Source organism: Myotis yumanensis, unplaced genomic scaffold, assembly GCF_028538775.1.
Source record: "Myotis yumanensis isolate MYYU_CA2020_CCGP unplaced genomic scaffold, mMyoYum1.0.hap1 SCAF_23, whole genome shotgun sequence".
Taxonomy (NCBI): Eukaryota; Metazoa; Chordata; class Mammalia; order Chiroptera; family Vespertilionidae; genus Myotis; species Myotis yumanensis.
Genome location: NW_027223774.1, coordinates 5,221,553 through 5,243,135, shown reverse-complemented (window position 1 = coordinate 5,243,135; position 21,583 = coordinate 5,221,553). Strand labels below are relative to the sequence as shown.

The 21,583-nt window shown below is 45.6% G+C and overlaps 1 protein-coding gene across 2 annotated transcripts; it reads left to right on the top strand.

Annotated features, from left to right (window-relative positions):
* Positions 1 to 1,216: 1,216 nt before the first annotated feature.
* Positions 1,217 to 15,949, top strand: LOC138999851 (zinc finger protein 420-like). 2 transcript variants are annotated; one of them, XM_070402063.1, is made up of 5 exons: positions 1,217 to 1,308; positions 3,975 to 4,122; positions 8,240 to 8,366; positions 13,020 to 13,093; positions 14,097 to 15,949. In XM_070402063.1, the coding sequence occupies exons 2-5, from the start codon at positions 4,108 to 4,110 to the stop codon at positions 15,861 to 15,863; spliced, it is 1,983 nt and encodes a 660-aa protein (XP_070258164.1). In that variant the 5' UTR covers positions 1,217 to 1,308; positions 3,975 to 4,107; the 3' UTR covers positions 15,864 to 15,949. The 2 variants fall into 2 exon arrangements, with proteins under 2 accessions (XP_070258164.1, XP_070258165.1); XM_070402064.1 differs by having other exon boundaries at positions 8,240 to 8,408; positions 14,097 to 14,110.
* Positions 15,950 to 21,583: the final 5,634 nt, after the last annotated feature.

Here is a 21,583-nt window from a genome sequence, read left to right as displayed (position 1 = left end):
GTGCAGGAGGCAGCTGATCGATGTTTCTCTCATTGATGTTTCTAACTCCCCCTTCCTCTCTGTAAAACATCAATAAAATATATTTTTAAAAAAGAAAAGAACATCGCAGCTGTAAACATAAAATCCATCTTGTCTAATGTGTCATTTAAGACCACTTTTTCCTTACTGATTTATATCTCTGGGAGATCTATTCATTGATGTCAATGGGAAGTTCAAGTCCCCTCCTATGATTGTATTAATTAACTTGAAAATACTGCCCTTTCCCTCCCCCTGCCTCACTGAGGATTTATGACCCAGGCAAATCAGAGGCAGAAAGTTTCTGGTTTCAAACCCAATCTGCCCGCTTTTCGAATTCCCTGTAACTTCACTGTAAGAATGTGCTCCCGGCTTGTGAAGATCCTGGGAAAGACCCCTCCCTGGGACACCTGCAGCTGAAGGGCAGACCAGCCATAGCTCTAAGCACAGCCTCTGGGAGCTGGGAAACTTCTGTGTGAATTCCAGGTTCCTCCTCCCTCTTTATGCTTTTGCCACAGCTGCCATTTACTCACTGGCACCCTAATAAAGGAACAGCCCCTCTATCTGGGGTGCCTTGTGCCATCAGAGGGCACCTGGCCCTTTCCTCCCTTTAAAGAAGTAAAATAAACGCCCTCCCTCTGCTCCTGTCTCTTCTCTCCCTTGTGAATCCTTTCGCAGCCGCCTCACCAGCCAAAACCTTAAGAATGACTTGGGAAACTCCCCGAGGAAGGGCTGTGCTGTGGACAGCGGTTCTCAATCTGTGGGTCGCGACCCCTTTGGCGGTCGATCCACCCTTTCACAGGGGTCGCCTAAGACCATCCTGCATATCAGATATTTATATTATGATTCATCTCAGTAGCAGCATTACAGTTATGAGGTAGCAACGAAAATAATTTTATGGTTCGGTCACAACACGAGGAAGAGTATTTAAAGGGCCAGAAGGTTGAGAACCACTGCTGTGGGACGAGGTACAGGGACCCGGGGCTGCCCCCTCGCTCCTGCCCCGCCCCCCCTCCCTCTGTCCCTGCACAGGCCTGGCCGCCGGGCTCGGCCCCGCCCCCATCGCGGAGCCGCTCAGCTCAGGCTCTGGCCCCGCCCACCCCGCAGGGAGGCGCATGCGCTGTTCCTTGCAGACGCGGAAGCGGCCGTGGAGGGGAAGGTGGCGGTTCCCCCTGAAGAGGGTGTTTGCCTTTAAAGCTGACGCTCCCCGCCCCCCTCCCCGCAGGGAAGGCTGAGGGCGCTGCCGGCGCTGAAGTCCTTGTTGGGGTCCCCGCCCCGGAGCCTCTCTCAGCGGTGAGTCCGCGTCCCGGGAGGCTGCGCGGTGCGGGCGCCACGTGCCTTTGGGAGGAAACGGAGGCCCCGGCCCGGGGTCTCTCCGCCTGTGGCTGTGGCCACCGCCTGCCGCGCGGTTTTCCCGCTGAAAACCGTTCCCGGGGCCGCCGGTCCTCCCCGCGGGGCTGAGAGTCTGGGTCAGGGGGTTCCCGCCCTTGGCGCCCCTCCCCCCGCCCGGCGCTTTCCGCCCAAAGAGCCCGGATGGCTCCCGGCCTGGGGGTACGCACCCCCCTCCTAGGCCCACCCCCATTTAATGAGGGGTCTGCCTGCCCGGGGAGCACAGTGTCCATGGGGGGCTCAGGGGGGAGGACGCGGTGTCCCCTGAAGAGGTGACCTGCCCGCAGGGAGGGGCTTTGTGGGCGCGGTGACTGCGGGGGGCGGGGGCCCAGGCTGGGGGGTCAGGAGAGGGAGTGAGAGACAGACACGTGGGCGGGAGACAGGGCAACGAGGGGTCCACAGAGAGGGGCCCATGGGGGTGTGGGGGGGACTGGACGGCGACGGTAGGAGTGAGGGGGTCACTCGGGAAAGTGGCCTGAGGAGGAAGGAAGCGGAGACACAGGGAGGAGGGGGAGCCCAGAGAGAGGAAGGGGGGCTGAGAGGGAGCGGGTCCTGGGGAGCAGAAGTGGGGGCCGCACAGGAGGAGGCACTTGAGACAGAGACACGGGTTCAGAGGAGAAGAGTTGGGGAGCGAGTGCAGGACAGAAACGGGGCTCAGGGATGAGGGAGCAGAGGGAGCAGCCCTGAGTCAGCAGCTGTGGGAGCGGGACAGACGGGAACAGGCAGCAGAGGGGCCGCGGGCGTGGGGAGGGGAAGACGCAGACGTGTGTGGAGATGGAGCCTCAGAGACCGGGGGAAAGAGCCCCTGAAGGGAAGGAGGTTTCAGGATTTTCATGGTCCAGGTGTAGGACAGACAGAGAGAAAGGGGGGCGGGGGGGAAGCAGAGGATGGGGGGACACAGGAAAGGACCACAGTGGAGAGAAAGGAAACGGAGACAGAGACAGATCCACAGGCAGAAATACATCGTAGTGGGAGGAGGGGAACCCTGATCTGGGTGAGGGGTGAGCTGATGGGATGTGGATGGTTAATTTTGATACATTGGCTTGTGGCTCTATATGTTTAATTTAACAACTATATTGTTTAAACAGATTTGAATGAGAATTACAAATCTCCAGTTCAGAAGGCTTGCAAATTGTATAATTATTTGCTTCCATTTGCAACCTTTATTCACACAGAGGGAGAGACTGGTTTGTTCCTGATGGGTTCCTTGTCATTTTCTGGGAAGGATGGCAAGAAGGAGGTGACCTGGGACAAGAACTGACTGAGTCTGCCCCCACATGATGCTTTATCAAGGAATATTAGACGCATCGATCTTTTTTTTAGATCCAGGAATTTGGTTTTTCTGTCTCTGATATTTAATTCATGTAAATGGTCATTAACTTCTCAAATCACCACTGGTGACATCTCACACTCACCTCTTATAATTGTTTTCTTAATATAATGTGGTCTCCACTTTTTTCAAGCTTTAAACCTAGAAATAATTACATTAAAAAGAAACAACCCTAATTGTTTTCGGTTTTCAGTATATCGTGTGTACTTCAGATTCTGAGCCCTGCATCCTTTCTACTGTCTATCATACCATCAGGCATTGGTTGGTACACGATCTTTACTTGGTAAGGATGTCTTTGATCTTTTTAAAAAAATATTTTTTTTTTATTGATTTCAGAGAAAGGAAGGGATAGGGAGAGAGATTGGAATCTCCATGATAAGAGAGAATCACTGATTACCTGCCTCCTGCACGCCCCCTCCTGGGGATGGAGCCCCAAACCCTTGCATGTGCCCTTGACCAGAATTGAACCTGAGACCCTTCACTCTGCAGGCAAACACTCTCTCCCTTGAGTTAAATGGGATAGAGCACAATGTCAATGATCTCAGCAGTCAGAAGCTAGTTCTGTGAGTTGGTCCAATGTTCAGCACCTCTTTCCTTCCCTTCATGCATTTTGTTGAATGAGTGTCTGTGAGCCACAAAGGAGCCGTTCCCCTAAGTCCCTCTTGTCCATTCTCTGAAAATATTGAAGGATGGACTGGGTTGAACTGGAACTTGGTTCCCACAGAGCCCATCTATTCATGGTGAAGTCATTTGATGAGCATATTTCAATAGCTATCTTTCCCCAAAGGCTTTAGCATGAAGATCTATTCTCCGTAATTTCCTGGGACAAGAGGAAGGAAATCTGCCTGGGAAACCTGCAGGTGTACAACTTCCTGCTTCACCCCGTCCCACTACCCAGCGGTCTCAGGGGTGCTGGGTCTGATGTCTGGTACCCAGCGCTATTGAAAACAGCTCTGGGGGAGCTTTACAGGCCCCAGGAGAGAACTAGTTAAAGATGCCCTGTCATGGGCCTTAGGGCAGACTTTTTCAGGGGAGGTAAGGGGTGGAGTGTTGGGTTTGGGGTTACAACTGGGCAGTATGTGCTTTCATTGCTGTAGGAGCGTATGGATATCTTTGGAAGGGCAGACACATGAAGACAGAATAAAACCCCTCACAGTGCGGTCTCCATGTAGGAGCTCATTGTTCCTCACTCTCTCCTGTGACAAAGGACAGGAGGGCATGGCCTTTTCCTAATTTTCAGGTCCTCCTGACTGTGAGTGTGAGCTGAGCTGATTAACAGGCTGTGCGATCTCCTTTGAAGGCACATTCTGTGACTCCTCAACATACTGTCACCTGAGGAAACAACCCAGACCCCCGATCAGGACCCGGACCAAATGGCTGCTTCTCAGGTAAAAGAATGGTCCTGTCTCAGAGGCTATGTTTGCCTTTCCTTGAATATTTGTTGATATATTTCTCTTTTTCTCCCTATGCCTGTGTCCCCTCTGCTGCCCTTGTTACAGAATGTCCTCTTACTCACAGCGGGCTGACTCTGTGCTTCTTCTCCCTCTGCTCAGTCATCCCTAAACCCCCCTTTCTGTGCCTGCACTCGCTCCCCCAATTTATCTCCTCTGAACCAGTCTCCCTGTCTGAAGTGCCTACCCCTTTGTTGCCTGCACTTGGGTTCACCAGGACCCATCTCTCTTTCAGCCCCCCTTCATCTCTCTGGGCTCCGTCCTCTCCATATTTCTCTACTTCTGGTGTTTTTGCCTTTCTTGGTTGTTTTCCTTTCCTTATTTCTTTCCTTTTTTCTTATGATAGCCAGTGAAAGCAGCTTCTATATTTCCTTCTCTCTTTTTTTTTTCTCAATTTTTAAAAAAAATATATTTTATTGGTTTTTTACAGCGAGAAGGAGAGAGGGCTAGAGAGTTAGAAACATCGATGAGAGAGATCGATCAGCTGCCTCCTACACACCCCCCACTGGGGATGTGCCCGCAACCAAGGTACATGTCCTTGGCCGGAATCAAACCTGGGACCTTTGAGTCCACAGGCCGACGCTTTATCCACTGAGCCAAACCGGTTAGGGCTCCCTCTCTCTTTTTTTAATATGTTTTTATTGATTTCAGAATTGGAAGGAAAGGGGGGGGAGGGGGAGAGGGAGAGAGAGAGAGAGAGAGAGAGACATCAGTGAGCAGAGTGAATCTTTGATTAGTTGCCTCCTGCACATCCTCCACTGGGGATCCAGTCTGAAACCTGGAGTGTGTCCTGACCAGGAATGCAACCTTGCCCTCCTGGTTCATAGGTCAACACTCTACTTCTGAACCACTCTGGCCGGGATATACTTCTCTTCTTTTTCCCAGAGCCTTCTCTGCCTTCATTTTTTGCAGCCTCCACAAGGTCAGGAAGCATTCCCACCTTTAATGAATGACTCTCAACTATTCAGAACATCCCTTTTATGAGAGATCCACCTGGGAAGGCATCCATGTCTAACATCCCTATTGGGATTTGAGATGGGGTCAGAGGCTCTTGTGTCTTGAAGAAGGGAAATGTAGGTTTTAGGTTCAAGTGGCTGCAGCATCAGCTTTTTATCAGGGGTAAGAAAATGCACATTTTACTGCTCACAATAGCTCACAAAGTTCTAAGAAGAGTAAATAAAAGAGAGTTGCTCACTAGATTAGTACGAAAGACTTGGTAGGTAAATGTACTATTAGCTTACAGAACATGAGAGGTACACATGCATTGACACATGCAAAAATTAATGTTTATTTTTTATTATTTCCTCATAATTATTTATTTATTGATAGATTTTTGCCAGTAATGTCAACAGTGGCGCCCTGCCCTTCCATGTGCCTCAGTCAACTGACGCCCATTGTCTCACTCTACCTCAGGGGTCCTCAAACTACGGCCCGTGGGCCACATGCGGCCCGCTGAAGACATTTATCTGGCCTGCGGAGTGTTTTTGCCACCGCTACCTGTCCTGCTTAGCAGCCGACTCGTTCCGGGCCCACAGTGCGCATGTGTGGAATGTCTGAGGGACAGGGAACTGGCCCCCTGTTTAAAAAGTTTGAGGACCTCTGCTCTACCTGATGTTCATGTGGCAGAGGTGTTGCACTCACCGTAGAGTTAATAGTCCCCGTTTCTCCGTAAGAAGGGTTCGTAGGGGTTTAATCAAAGTTGTGCAAAGACCATCACTTCACATCTGGAAATGTCCCTCTTAGTTTGTGTTTCCTTTTGAAAATGAAGGACTTAATGTTTATTTCCTATAGATCATTGGCTTTTTCATGGGAGCTTTATATAATCAGGCCTTGATTCTTTAAATTTTCATTATATTTTATACTCATGTAACGGACATACTGTACATGATCACTTTTTGTATTTTCTAGAAAGTTTCCAAGAATGATATTATTAATGTGTGTTCAGTTACATTAAATTTCTACAACATAGCTCTGCACTGATGACACAAAAATTTTGAATGAAGTTTAGTAGTAAGAAAAATTAGTGCCGAAACCGGTTTGGCTCAGTGGATAGAGCGTCGGCCTGCCGACTGAGGGGTCCCAGGTTCGATTCCGGTCAAGGGCATGTACCTGGGTTGCGGGCACATCCCCGGTGGGAGATGTGCAGGAGGCGGCTGATCGATGTTTCTCTCTCATCGATGTTTCTCACTCTCTATCTCTCTCCCTTCCTCTCTAAAAAATCAATAAAATATATTTTAGAAAAAAAGAAAAATTAGTTCCCCCAGGCTGGTGTGGATCAGTGGTGGAGGGTTTGATTCCTTGTCCAGGGCAAGTAGGTCCTGGGTACCCGTGGTAGGCAGCCAATCCATGTAATGTATCTCTCTGTTTCTCTCACATTTCTCTCTCTCTATCTCTCTCTCTCTCTCTCTATCTCTCTCTCTCTCCCCCCACACACACCCTCTCTCCAACCTTCCTTCCTTCCTCCCCTCCCTGTCTTTCCCTTTCCTGGCTCTACCTCCCTGCCTTCCACTTTTGAAAAGTCAATGCTAAAAATCTCCTCAGGTGAGGATTTACAACCACAAAAAGGAAATAATAAGTATAACTTGTTTTGAATCCTTATGTTTCTCTCCTTATTGTGTTTATAAAACACAAAGGGGAACATACACAAATAGATTAATGAGATTTACAGAATCACTAAAGCATCTTGATTTCATAGTTGTGAAATGTATGTCTCTATGCTTAAATGGTTAACATGATTTCAGCTATTTTTTCTTTTCTTTTTTTTTTTTTTCAAGAACATTTTTATGGATTTCAGATAAGAAGAGAGAGTTAGAAACATTAGTGATGAGAGACAATTATTGATCTGCCTCCTGAACACCCCACACTGGCATTGAGTCCAGACCGGGAATCAAATCTGACCTCTTGGTTCATGGGTCAGCACTGAACCGCTGGACCAGGCAGAATAATCTTATTCTAAGATTACTCATGTGAAATTTTCCACTAAGATTATGGTTCATATGTGTTCTATTTCATGACAACTGTAAATTCCATTAACTACCGTTTTAGTTCTAAGTTTGGTATGAATTTTTTCTTCTGTTTTCTTTTTTGGGGTATTCAGAAGTATGGCACCTGATACGGAAACATTGACATCGAAGTAAAAAGTGAGCTTGTTACACATGTGGAAACACAGGCCCCATCTGAGAATCTGGATCAGAATCTGTGTCTTCATAGAAGTTCATTTCATAGTGGTTGCTTTACACTTGAGAAGAAGTCGATATACTTCCAACCCACCATCACATTTACAGCTGAGAAATATGCACCACTGACCCTGAACGATGCAAACAAGCACTCAAAAATCCATATGCCTGTGTCCATGCCATAATTTAATTTTTTAAATATATATTTTTTTATTTCAGAGAGGATGGGAGAGAGAGATAGAGAGAAACATCAATGCTGAGAGAGAATCATTGATCAGCTGCTTCCTGTACACCCCCTACTGGGGATCCAGCACGAAACCAAGGCATGTGTCCTTGACTGGAATTGAACCTGCAACTCTTCAGTCTGCAGGCCGACACTCTATCCCAGCCGTGGGAAAACTACGGCCTGCGGGCCGGATCCAGCCCATTTGAAATGAATAAAACTAAAAAAAAAGAAAAAGACCGTACCCTTTTATGTAATGATGTTTACTTTGAATTTACATTAGTTCACACAAACACTCCATCCACGCTTTTGTTCTGGCCCTCCGGTCCAGTTTAAGAACCCATTGTGGCCCTCGAGTCAAAAAGCTTGCCCACCCCTGCTCTATCCACTGAGCCAAACCAGCTAGGCCTATGTCTTAATTTTAAAGTTTATTTTCTTATAATGAAAAATCTGTACTGTGGATCTGTGTACATGTGTCATCCTCATTTGTCAGTGTCAGAAAACACATCAGAGAATGTTACTGATCAAAGTGATCTTATTGGGTGATTCAGGATACTCCCCTAGTACCCAACCTCTTCTCCTAACACTGTTTTCATGTTGTGTGACATTATGAACTCTTCTGGTGACCTCTTGGTAAATGTGTCTTTTCTTGCAGGGACCGTTGACCTTCAGGGATGTGGCCATAGATTTCTCTCAGGAGGAGTGGGAATGCCTGGACCCAGCTCAGCGAAAGTTGTACATGGATGTGATGTTGGAGAACTACAGCAACCTGGCTTCCCTGGGTGAGGTTGACTTGCTTCCGGAGTTCCTACTCCATCCCTAAGGTTTTATTTCCTTTATTATATTAACATCTCTGAGTGGCTTCTGCTTTCTATGGTAGATTTTTGCTCTCCAGGAAGAGATTGGGCCCTAGCTGGTTTGGCTCAGCGGATAGGCTCAGTTGCCTGCAGACTGAATAGTCCCAGGTTAGAGTCAGGTCCAGGGCCAATGCCCAGATTGTGCAGGAGGCTACAGATCAGTGATTCTCTCATCCTTGATGTTTCTTTCTCTCCCTCTCCCTTCCTCTCTGAAAGCAAGAAAAATATGTTTTTTAAAAGGAACAAATTGGGGATTTTCTTATGTAGAAAAGAAAGGCTTTGTTATATGAATTAGGAACTCAATATTTGTACACTTTACATGACTACATGGAAGTCCTATCAGAAAAAAATGCTTTCGAATATCATTTTGTAAAATGTTTTAATATTCTGTCATGTCTTCTGGTCAGAGGACAAACTGGATTTGAAATGGGAAAGCTTCTATCAAAATTCACACTCTATTTCTTTTATCTTTTGATTTTTTAAAATTTTGTTGAATTCAGAGAAGAAAGGAGAATTAGAGAGATAGAAACTTCAGCTGGGCATTAATTGATTTATTTGTATGTGCCCTGCCCAGAGATCAAACTGTAGCTGGACAAGTGGAATGAAGTTAACTAAAAGAGGACATTTTGCCAAGAAAGGACGGGAGCCTTCAAGCAGGCCACGTCAGAACAAAGTCTTGCAAGTAAGACTTACTGTTCAGAGGCAGAACTTTTCCTTGAGGTGATAAATAGTCCATAAGGGCATGGAAAGTTCAAGGGAGGGCGCACTGCTGCAGGTGGAAAGGGTCTTTGTATAACATAGGAAATTAATAGTGTAATGTATAACTTAGCTCAGATGATCTCATAAGCATGCTTGTTAATCATTGTTACTTGCTGTACTCCATTGTTATTTGCTGTACTCCCTGAATAAAAGCCATGAGGGCTTTGGGGGCTTTTGCTACTTGCCTGACTAGCAGTAGCCCTCTGCTTCTCTAAACTTAATCCTGCATGCCAAGCTCATCTCAGTGTCTCCGTTCACAAAGAACATCAACACAAACTTACAACTTTATTATATAGGTACAGTTCTCTTAGCAACTGGGCTACCTATGCAGGCAGATTGGATTCTTTCACTTACTTCTATGTATCTAGGTTTCTGTCATATCTTTTCATGGCTTGATGTATTATTTCTTTACAGTAGTGAATAAGACTTCATTGTATGTACTTCAGTATATTTATCCATTCACTTGTTGACGGACCTCTGCATTGCTTCCAATTTTTGTAAATCATGAATAAGCAGCCCCTTATAGGCTTTTGTGTAGATAAAAGGCTTAACTCTTTGGTTTAAGAGTAAGGAGCCCAATTACTGAGTGTGTATTCAGTTTTATAAAAACCTCCAGAGCATCTCTCCAAGAGGCTGTAGCATTTGGCATTTTCAGCAGCAGTGATTGGAGTTCCAGTTGTTCCACCATCACAAAGGCATTTGGTATGGTCAATGTTCTGGATTTTATGACCAGTTCAGTGGTGGTTTACTGTTGCTTGCCTGTGCTCTTTGTTACTTCTCATTGTTATAATGTGCATTTCCTTAGTGTCATAAGACGTGCAGGATCTTGTCACACTGATTTTTTTTGTGTGTATATTTTGTAGTGCTGTGCATTAAGATGTTTGGCCCTTTTCACGTTGGTTCTTTTGTCCATGTTGAGTTTGAAGTCTTCCTTGTGTGTTTAGCATAATTGTCCTGTACATGTTGACATTATATATATATATATATATATATATATATATATATATATATAATATATATATATATTATATATATATACATATATAAATATATATATATATATATTATATATATATATATATATATATATATATATATATATATTAATGTCAGAGAGAAAGAGAGAGGAAGAGGGAGATAGAAGCATCAATGATAAGAGAGAATCATTGATCAGCTGCCTCCTGCACACCCCCTACTTTGGATCGAGCCCACAACTTGATATTGTTCCCTGACCAGGAATTGAACTATGATTTTCTGGTTCATAGGTGGATGATCAACTCCTGGGCCATGCCAGCTGGGCCATGTTGACTGTAACAAAATATTTTCTCAGCCTGTGGCTGCTGCTTCTTTTTTTCTGTTGAGATTGCCATATTTATTGTTCTTGTTTTTTTTTTAATGTTTGAGTTGATACATTGGATCTTTCCGTTTTAATACAATGGATTGAAATACAAACTTGGTTATGTATTTGCCTTTCAAAAATGTGAGATGTATGAAATTAATGTAGCTTTATAAGTACCGCGCGCTAACCGGTTGCGCCACTGGAGCTCCATATAATGTAGCTTTATATTCAATAACATGGAAGTTATATTTGCAGCTATTGTGTCATTTCTGGAATAAACACATAGTGAGTCTTGTCTTGAAGGAGATGAGTTGAGATATAAATTTTGTCTCCTTACATGTCAAGTCAAATGAAGTCATTTAATTGATTTTAAACTAGGGGCCTGGTGCACAAAGTCATACAGGGGTGTGATCCCTTGCCCTGGCTGGCCATCGCTGTATCACCCAGTCCCAATCAGGGCCAATCGGCTCGGGGGAGGGGTCGCGGGAGGTTGGGTGGCTGTGGGAGTTTGGCTGTAGGAGCTCACTGACTGCGTTGTGTCTGCCCCTGGTGGTCAGTGTTTGTCATAGTGATAGGTCGAGCGGTCGACTGGTCATAATGGTCGCTTAGGCTTTTATATATATGTAGATGGTACAGCATCATTATAAAAATAGTCCTTTTTTTCCCAGTCCAATATCTTTACTGTTGCAAATAGTGCTGCAGTGGATATATGTGTGGGTATATCTTTTTGAATTTGTGTTCTCTGTATAAATCCCCAGAAATGGAATCATTGTGTTACCTGATACTTGTTTATAAATATTGGAAAATCCTCCATCATGTTTTGTTAGTGGCTGCACCAATGTGTTTATAATCCTGCTGAGAGTGCATGAATGTTCTTATTTCTCCATTTCATTGGTAATACTTGTTTTTTTTTGATTTATGGATGATTGGCATCCTGTTAGGTGTTTGGTGGTATTTCATGGTGGTGTCCATTTGCATTTCTCTGGTGATGAATGAGTTGAACATCATTTAATATGTCTATTGGGAATCTTTATATCCTGTTTGGGAAATGTCTATTCAGGTCCTCTGCCCATTATTCAATCATACTGACTTTTGGAACATCGATGATGAGAGAGAATCATCAATTGGCTGCCTCTTGCATGATCAGGATCGAGCCTTCACCCCAGGCCTGTGCCCTGACGTGGAACCAAACCATGACCATCTAGTTCAGCGATGGCGAACCTTTTGAGCTCGACGTGTCAGCATTTTGAAAAACCCTAACTTAACTCTGGTGCCATGTCACATATAGAAATTTTTTAATATTTGCAACCATAGTAAAACAAAGACTTATATTTTTGATGTTTATTTTATATATTTAAATGCCATATAACAAAGAGAAAGCAACTAAAAAAATGAGTGCGTGTCACGTCTGACACGCGTGTCAGAGGTTCGCCATCACTGATCTAGTTCATAGATAGAAGCTCAACCACTGAGCCAGTGCTGCCAGGGAAATTCTTTGATGTTTTAAGTTGAACATATATTTCACTAATGATTCTGTATTTTTTAATTCTGGTACTATATTTTTCAATTTCCCCTTTGGTGTGGTGTTTATAAAATACTTTCTCATTCTATTTTTACTTTGGTTTTGTAATATTTTGGTGACATTATTTAGTTGTCTTTTTTTTTTTTTTTTTTTTTACTTTTGGGCTTTAAGATATTTAGTTCCATTCTTTTTTCAGGTAATTAATATATTTCCATTAATGTAGTGCCAGTTTGATTACATTTATTTGTTTCCTTGATGGTACACTTTTTCTGTTTTTGGAATGACGTGATATCTTTTGTTGAGACTCCAGAATTATATAGTAACAGGCTTTTGATCCTGATTTCTGTAGGAGAAAACAAATGATAATCATCTGTGGAAGGAATTTTTTCGGTCAACACTGTTTTCAGGATTTGTATTCTTGGTTCGGTCGTCTTATTAATTTACAAGTTGAAATGCTCTCTGTTTCTTTCTCAGACCCACGGTATCTTTTTAGGCTTCATATAGATCTTCAGTACCACAGTCTTTGTGGTACTTGAACACTTTCTCATTATTTCTTTGTAGCAGCCACTACAGGGTACTCACCGTGTACTGCCATTCTGTTCTCACTCTGTGTCATGCACAACAGACACATGTTCTTCAAGGTGCTTCAAAACAGGGAGATCATTGAACACGCACTTTCCTCATCTCTCTTTCCCTCCAGAGAAGAAACTGGGAATTGGCAGTGTTTTTATAATATTGCCATTGTGTTCCAAGGTGTTTGAGCAGGTATCATTGGTAAATGTAGGCAATTCTTTGTTCCTCTTTGATGTGAGTTTTCTTCATTGTACCTGTCTTGAGCTTTGTTTGAATTCTTCACTTGCTCTTGTAGTACTCCAAAATGTCATTCGGTCAATACTTGCTGGTAAGTTCAAAGTGCACTCACCTGATTGTCAAAACCTAAATATTTGTTTTCTTTCAGCTCTTTCATGTAAAGATAACCATGCCTTTATGCCAAAGCCCGGAATACAAGATTTATTCTCTGAAATAATACTGGTAAGTTATAAAAGGCATTGCTTTGACAATGAATACTTATAATGAAAGCCTTTGAATTTGAGGAAGAGTGTGTTGATAACAGAAGATATTAATATACAAAGAACTAATCTGAAATAGTCCGATATAATAAAAGCATAATCTAAGTGTCCGACCAATCCATCAACCATTTTTTTAAAATATATTTTATTGATTTTTTTACAGAGAGGAAAGGAGAGAGATAGAGAGAGTTAGAAACATCGATCTGCCGCCTCCTGCACATCTCCTACTGGGGATGTGCCTGCAGCCCAGGTACATGCCCTTGACCGGAATCGAACCTGGGACCTTTCAGTCCGCAGGCTGACGCTCTATCCACTGAGCCATACCGGTTTCAGCCCATCGACCATTTGGTCGACCCTTCAGCCAGTCGCTCTGACACACACTAACCACCAGGGGCAGATGCTCCAACCAGTAGATTAGCTTGCTACTGTGGTCGGGCTGTACTGGGTGAGAAGGCTAAACACGCCCTTGAGAAACACACTGATCTACCAATGGTACCTCCCTGGCTGCGGTCCTTCCCTGTCTGTCTAGCCCTCCAGTCCATGGGACCCCACCCTTGCATGATATCATGCACCGGGCCTCTAGTTATTATAATTAAATTCTTGTTACCTAACGAGGTCACGTGTATTAAGGCATTTTAAAGTCAGTTACTTTGGGAGATCTGTGTGTTTATGCACATGAGGGTCGAAAACAACTTTTTACTGTTAGGCATTTTGGAAAGAAAATCTAAGACATGCTGACTTGGCATTTTGGCAGCCTTTTAAAAAGGATTCATCCTTCTTCCTCTGACAATGTTTTGTACTTATTTTTTTTTTTTTTTTGTCTATAATTTTAATATATTAGGAAAGCTTTTTTTATACAACTATCTTGGTTTACTACCTAACAAAATGGTATTATGGAACAAGTGTACGTGTTTAATGAAATTATAACTGTGGCTAACGGCCTTTCTATCTCACATTATCACCAGAGTACACACAATGGAGATAGCAGTTATCAATGGATTGAACAATGGAAAAAGTTTAAACAAGAATCATATATTAATCATCGGACAGGGGAACCTGCAGAGGACCATTATAAAAGCGAAAGAGTCTTTGACCGAATGTCCAATCACAATATATGTCAGGTTATTCCTATCGCGGAGAAGACACGAAAAGAGAGTAAATGTGTCAGGTCTTTTCAGCAGTCTTCAAATTACACTGAACAAGAGAATATTCATGCTAGAGAGGAGGCTTACAAATGGAATCCATGTGGGAGAGTCTTCAGTCAAATATTCAGTCTAAATAAAATGAAAAAAATTCATAATGGAGAAAAACCTTATAAATGTAAAGATTCTGGTAAAAGATCAAATTGGCCTTCAGGTTGTATGCTAAATCAGAAAATTCATACTGGAGAGAAGCCTTACAAATGTAAAGCATGTGACAAAGCCTTTAAATGTCATTCATCTCTTATTGTACATAAGGAAAGAATTCATGCTAATGCAAAATTTTACAAACTCAGGGAAAATGGAACAGGTTTTAGTCAATCCTCAAGACATAATCAACATCATAGAAATCATAGAGAAGAAATGACTTACAAATGTTCAGAATGTGGGAAAGCCTTTAGTTGGCCCTCAAACCTTATTACTCATCAGAGAGTTCATACTGGACAGAAGCCTTATAAATGTAGCAAATATGGCAAAGCCTTTATCAATTCCTTTTACCTTAGTCGTCAGGAGGTTCATTCTGGAGAGAAGTCTTATAAATGTAGAGAATGTGGCAAAGCCTTTAGCCGGTCCTCACACCTTATTTATCATCAGAGAGTTCATTCTGGAGAGAAGCCTTATAAATGTAAAGTATGTGGCAAAGCCTTTCGCTGGCCCTCAAACCTTATTGGGCATCAGAGAGTTCATACTGGCGAGAAGCCTTACAAATGTAGAGAATGTGGCAATGTCTTTAGCCAGTCCTCCTCCCTTAATCTACATCAGAGAGTTCATACTGGAGAGAAGCCTTATAAATGTAGAGAATGTGGCAAAGCTTTTAGCCGGTCCTCCTCCCATAATCTACATCAAAGAGTTCATACTGGAGAGAAGCCTTATAAATGTAGAGAATGTGGCAAAACCTTCAGTGAGTCCTCAAAACTTACTCGTCATCATAAAATTCATAGTGCAGATAAGATTTATAAATGTAGCGCATGTGGCAAAGCCTTTAGCCTGTTCTCACACTTTACTTATCATCAGAGAGTTCATTCTGGAGAGAAGCCTTTTAAATGTAGAGAATGTAGCAAAGCCTTTAGTCGGTTCTCACACCTTACTTACCATCAGAGAGTTCATTCTGGAGAGAAGCCTTATAAATGTAAAGTGTGTGGCAAAAGCTTTAGCTACTCCTCATATCTTAATCGTCATCAGCGTATTCATACTGGAGAGAAGCCTTATAAATGTAGAGAATGTGGCAAAGCCTTTAGCCAGTACTCATCACATACTAATCACCAGAAAATTCACACTGGAGAGAAACCTTATAAATGTAGAGAATGTGGCAAAGCCTTTAGCCACTTGTCAACCCTTACTAATCATCAGAAAGTTCACACTGGAGAGAAACCTTATAAATGTAGAGAATGTGGGAAAGCCTTTAGCAGGTCTTCAAATCTTATTGTACATCACAGAATTCATACAGGAGAAAAGCCATATAAATGTAGAGAATGTGGCAAATCCTTTGTCACCTCCTCAGGCCTTACTAGGCATCAGAGAGTTCACACTTGAGAAGCCTTATAAATGTAGAGGATATAACGGCCTTCATCAGCGTTCCTGCCTTAATGCACAGCAGAATTCATACTTGAGAGAAGAGTTACAGATGTGAGGAGTGTCGTAAGTCCTTTACCAGCTATGAGGACTTACTGAACATCACAGAATGGATACTGGCAAGAAGGCTTACAAATGTGAAAAACATAGAAAAGCCTTTAAAAGGCATTCATGTCTTGCTGTACCTGAGAGACCTCATACTAAAGACAGTCCTTACAAATGAAGAGTTTGGCTGCAGACTTTACACATAGCTCACCATTTACCGAACATCCGAGATTTTAGAGTGAGGAAAGCCTTACACTAGAAAATTAAGAAAGCCTTTAACCTGTGGTCTACCCTACTCAACATTTCAGGAATCGTTCTAAAGAGCAACAGCATTAACGAAGTTTTCATCTAAGGATTTAAGCTTCAATGGTTGAAGCTACATTAAGAATGATAAAATGAGGTCTTACAAATTATCAGGCATATGTCAAAATGTATATCCTGATTTGTATCTTATACAACATCTGATAATTATTAGTGGATCGAAGCCGAGCAGACATAAAGAATATGACAAAGCTTACTCCGTATGCAAACCTTACCTGACATGAGAATTCATACTAGGGAGAAAGAATTCAAGTGCAAACATTGTCCTGAAGTCTTTAATTAGCATCCGTAGCTTATTCCTCACATGGGGATTTATTCTAGGGGAAAACCTTAAAATTGAATAATGTGGGAAATCATATAGTTGGACCTACAGCCCCAGTCTTATCAGGGATTATAATTGGGTAGAAATTGTACATTCATGATATAGGAGGAAGGACTTTTGTTTAAAATATACAGTTTATATATGTTCATAGCAGGACAATTCACCATAGCTAAGATTTGGAAACAGCCTAAGTGCCCATCAGTAGAGGAGTGGATTAAAAAACAGTGGAATACTACACTGCAGTAAAAAAGAAGGAATTCTTACCATTTGCTGCAGCATGGATGGATCTGGAGAGCATTGTGCTAAGTGAAATAAGCCAGTTACAGAGAGACAAATATCACATGATCTCACTCATTTATGGAATATAATGAACAACATAAGCTAATTAACAAAAACAGATCCAGAGATAGAGAAGCATCGATTAGACTGTCAAACCCCAGAGAGAAGGTAGGGAAGGGTGGGGGTAAGGGGGAAAGATCAACCAAAGGACTTGTATGCATGCATATAAGCCTAACTAATGGACACAGACAACAGGGGGGTGAGGGCATGAGTTGGGGAGGTCGGGGTGGTTATGGTGGGATAAGGACACATATATAATACCGTAATAAAAAATTAATTAAAAAATATATATAGTTTATAAAACTCCAAGGAATTTATGCCTTAAGATGTAAAAACTTTATCCAAGTATGTAATTGATTATGAATTTTAAAGTATCACTAAATTGGCTACTAGATAGGTAGCCAAAATGCCTTTCAGATATTGCTCTAAACTAAAATGTTTATTATACAGTGTACTCCAAACTTTAAATGTAGTTAGATAATGTTTGTATACTTGAATATATCAAAAGAATTGATGTTTCCAGATGTACAATTACTTAGGATGTTATCTCATTTATTTTGAAGTCTTTTGAGAAGGAAATATTAATGTGATTCTACTCCCATATCACTTGATGCTGCTGTTTTATTCTTGGTGTATGTGTGAAATCATGGGGTTAATTGTTTCTGTCCTAAAGATCTGTGAGCTGTTGTACATTCTATGGACTTCATTTGTGTACACTTTCCCATGGAATATTGGGTACATTGTAAGGCGCACTATTTTCTTCTATTAGAGAATAATCCTTGAATAATCTTTTAAAATAGTTCTCGAGTTTTGTAAATGATGTTGTCAAAGGCAGAGAAGGGCTCAGCCACCCCAGAGTTATGTGCAATGATGAATTTTGGTTGATTTAAGCTTTGGGTGTTTTATTCCACAAGAAAGACTAGTTGTAAGAGAAAAGAGTTCCTGAGATTGAGGTGCTCAGTAATAAAAACCTAACACGTGTGACATGGCCTTGGGTCTGGCTACTGGATAGAGGCTGGAAGGAGACTCTTAGTGGAGGCTGCAAGTGAAGGAAGTAGGATGGAAGTCTGGAAGGATGGGAAATCGTGTTGTTTGTTGTTTTTTGTTTTGTTTTGGGAAATCATGTTTTGATCTAGTGAAGAAGGTCACAAACCTTTTGCCAATGGCACATGAAGCAGAAGAACCACCTGGGCAACTCATAGACTCAAGAAATACTCTAGAGGGAGAACCAAGATGGCAGTGAAGGGAGTGGACCTGTGTGTACTGCTCTCTCACAGCATCATTGAAACAACCAACTATGAGGCAAACAGCCACCACTCAGAACCATGGGGAAGTTGACCCAGTGGGAGATCTACAACTGGAAGAAAAGAAAGAAGCGCAGTGAGACTGAGAGGGAGCTACAGAAGCGCCAAAAACAGAGGAATGCAGTCACGCCAGACGGGCTGCAAGTGGATTCGCGGTTTTTTTTCAATCGGAAGCAGTTATGAACCCTCGAATCCTCTGGGCTTGCTCGGGGCGGGTCTCTGAGACCCCAGATCCCACAGGGAGAGGCGGCCTCGGCCTTGCAGCGGTCGGAAAGCGAGGGAAGCTCTGACGCGCCGCTACTGGCCGGCACTGAGGGACGGGCACTGAGGGACGCGATGTCCTGGTGTCCCTGGGAGGCGAGGGGCACAGAGACGCCGCCATGGCTATTTCCTCCTCGCTGGCGACTCCCTGAGACCCCGCCCTACTCAATTTACATCCCCATACGGGCTGTGCCAGAGGCACAAGAGGGAATGACTGTGCTTTTACAAACTCTCAAATCCACTGAACTGGTTCGGGCGGGTCTCTGAGGCCCCAGGCTGCACTGGGAGAGACAGCACGGCCTTCCAGCCATCAGAAAGCGAGGGAGGCTCTGGCGCATGGCTGCTCGCTGGCACTGGGGGACGCAAAGTCCCGGTGTCCCGGATAGGCTAGGGGCCGCTGAGACTCCGCCCCTGCGACTCCCTGAGACCCCACCCTACTCAATTTACATTCCCATCTGGGCTGTGCTGGAGACACAAGAGGAAACGCCCATGCTTCTGCAAACTCTCAAACCCACTGAACTGGTTCAGTCGGGATCATGAGGCACCACCTGTGCTTTTGCAGCCTAATCCAACAAATTGCAGACTTCAACTGCTCAGACCGATGGGAGACACACTCAAGAAGGAGACCCAGGAGAACCAAGATAGCGGCATAAGGAAGAGACCTGTGCGTGCTGCCTCACACAACAACATCGAAACTACCAACTGTAGGACAAACAGCTATCATACGGAACCATGGGAAAGTTGGCCCAGTGGAACCTCTACAACTGGAAGGAAAGAAAGAACATTGAGACCGAGTAGGATGTGCAGAGACACCAAGTACAGAGCCCAACCCAACAAACTACAGATTTCAACTCCTCGCATAGAAAGAAGAGCCTTGAGACTGAGTAGGATGTGCAGAGGCACCAAGTACAGAGCCCAACCCAGCAGGCTGCAGATTTCAGCTCCGCGCATCCGGGAGGGACGCAATTGCGGGGCAGAATCGGGTTCGGGGCAGGCCGGGGCTGGGCCCGGCTTGGCCGGCATTGTGGAACCGCTGTACCAGCAGGCGCACAAACATGCCCACCGGTTCCAGTCTCGTGTGGGGCGCTGGTGGACGGCAGACGGGCAGTCTGTGCACTTGGTGGAGGGCATGGTCCGAGCAGGAGTGCTGCATGTTCAGCCACCAGGAACACCTGGAGATTTTGTCTGGCGGGGAGCCACCCGGCAGGGGACAGAGAGCCAAACTTCGTGGTTCCCCGGTGAGGCTGAAACGGCCCTGGTGTGGTCGGGACAGCCCTGGTGAGGTTGAATCGGCCCCAGTGAGGTCGGGACGGCCCCGGTGAGGTCGGGACGGCCCCGGTGAGGTTGAATCGGCCCTGGTGAGGTTGGGATGCCCTCGGTGAGGTTGAATCGGCCCCAGTGAGGTTGAAGTGTCCCCGGTGAGGTTGAAACGGCACCCATGAGGTTGAATCGGCCCCGGAGAGGTCGGGACTTCCCCGGTGAGGTTGAAATGGCCCCGATGAGGTCTGGACGGCCCCTGTGCGACTGAAACTGCCCCGGTGAGGTAGGGACGGCCCCGGTGAGACTGAAACGACCCCGGTGAGGTCGGGACAGCTCCAGTGAGGTTGAAGCGGCGCTGGTGACATCGAGACGGCCCCGGTGAGTTTGAATCGGCGCTGGTGAGGTCGGGATGGCCCCGGTGAGGCTGAAATGGCCCCGGTGAGGTCGGGACAGCCCCGGTGAGGTTGGGACGGCCCTGGTGAGGTTGAAAGGGTCCCGGTGAGGTCGGGACGGCTCAGGTGAGGTTGAAATGGCCCCGGTGAGGTTGGGACGGGCCCGTTGAGGTCGGGACGGCCCTGGTGAGGTTGAATTGGCCCCGGTGAGGTTGAAGTGTCCCCGATGAGGTCGAGACGGCCCCGGAGAGGTTGAATCGGCCCTGGTGAGGTTGAATGGCGTGAGGTCGAGACGGCCCCGGAGAGGTTGAATCGGCCCTGGTGAGGTTGAAACGGCCCCGGTGAGGTTGGGACGGGCCCGTTGAGGTCAGGACGGCCCTGGTGAGGTTGAATCAGCCCTGGAGAGGTTGAATCGGCCCCAGATAGGTCGGGACTTCCCCGGTGAGGTTGAAATGGCCCCGGTGAGGTCGGGACGGCCCCTGTGCGACTGAAACTGCCCCGGTGAGGTAGTGACGGCCCCGGTGAGACTGAAACGACCCCGGTGAGGTCGGGACGGCCCCAGCGAGGTTGAGTCGGCCCCGGTGAGTTTGAATTGGCGCTGGTGAGGTCGGGACGGCCCCGGTGAGGCTGAAATGGCCCCGGTGAGGTAGGGATGGCCTCGGTGAGGTCGGGACCGCCCTAGTGAGGTTGAAACGGCCCCGGTGAGGTCGGGACGGCCCAGGTGAAGTTGAAACGGCCCAGGTGAGGTTGGGACGGGCCCATTGAGGTCGGGACGGACCTGGTGAGTTTGAATCGGCCCTGGTGAGGTTGAAGTGTCCCCGGTGAGGTCGAGACGGCCCCGGAGAGGTTGAATCGGCCCTGGTGAGGTTGAACGGCCCTGGTGAGGTTGGGACAGCCCCGGTGAGGTTGAAATGGCCTGGTGAGGTTGAAACGGCCCCAGTGAGGTTGGGACAGCTCTGGTGAGGCCAAAACGGCCCCGGTGTGGCTGAGACGGACCCGATGAGGTCGAGACGGCCCCAGTGAGGCTGATACGGCCTCGGTGAGGTTGAAACATCCATGGTGAGGTTGAAACGGCCCCGGTTAGGCCAAAACAGCCCCGGTTAGGCCAAAACGGCCCCGGTGAGGTCAGGACGGCCCTGGTGAGGTTGGGATGGCCCCGGTGAGGCTGCCACAGATCCAGTGAGGTTGAAACGGCCTCAGTGAGGTCGGGACGGCCCCGGTGTGGTTGGGACGGACCTGGTGAGGCCGAAACAGCTCCAGTGAGGTTGGAATGGCCCCGAAGAGGTTGATACTGCACTGGTGAGGTCAGGATGGCCCCAGTGAGGTTGGGACGGCCCCAATGAGGTTAAAACGGCCCCGGTGGTGTTGAAACGGCCCCAGTGAGGCCGTGACAGCCCCGGTGAGGCCAAAACGGCCCCAGTGAGGCCTAGACGGCCC

What these genes read in the sequence shown, in the direction of transcription:
- LOC138999851 (XM_070402063.1), top strand. An exon ending in CAGCAACCTGGCTTCCCTGG is followed by an intron (nt 8,367 to 13,019) that starts GTGAGGTTGACT and finishes GTTTTCTTTCAG; the next exon opens with CTCTTTCATGTAAAGATAAC. An exon ending in TATTCTCTGAAATAATACTG is followed by an intron (nt 13,094 to 14,096) that starts GTAAGTTATAAA and finishes CATTATCACCAG; the next exon opens with AGTACACACAATGGAGATAG.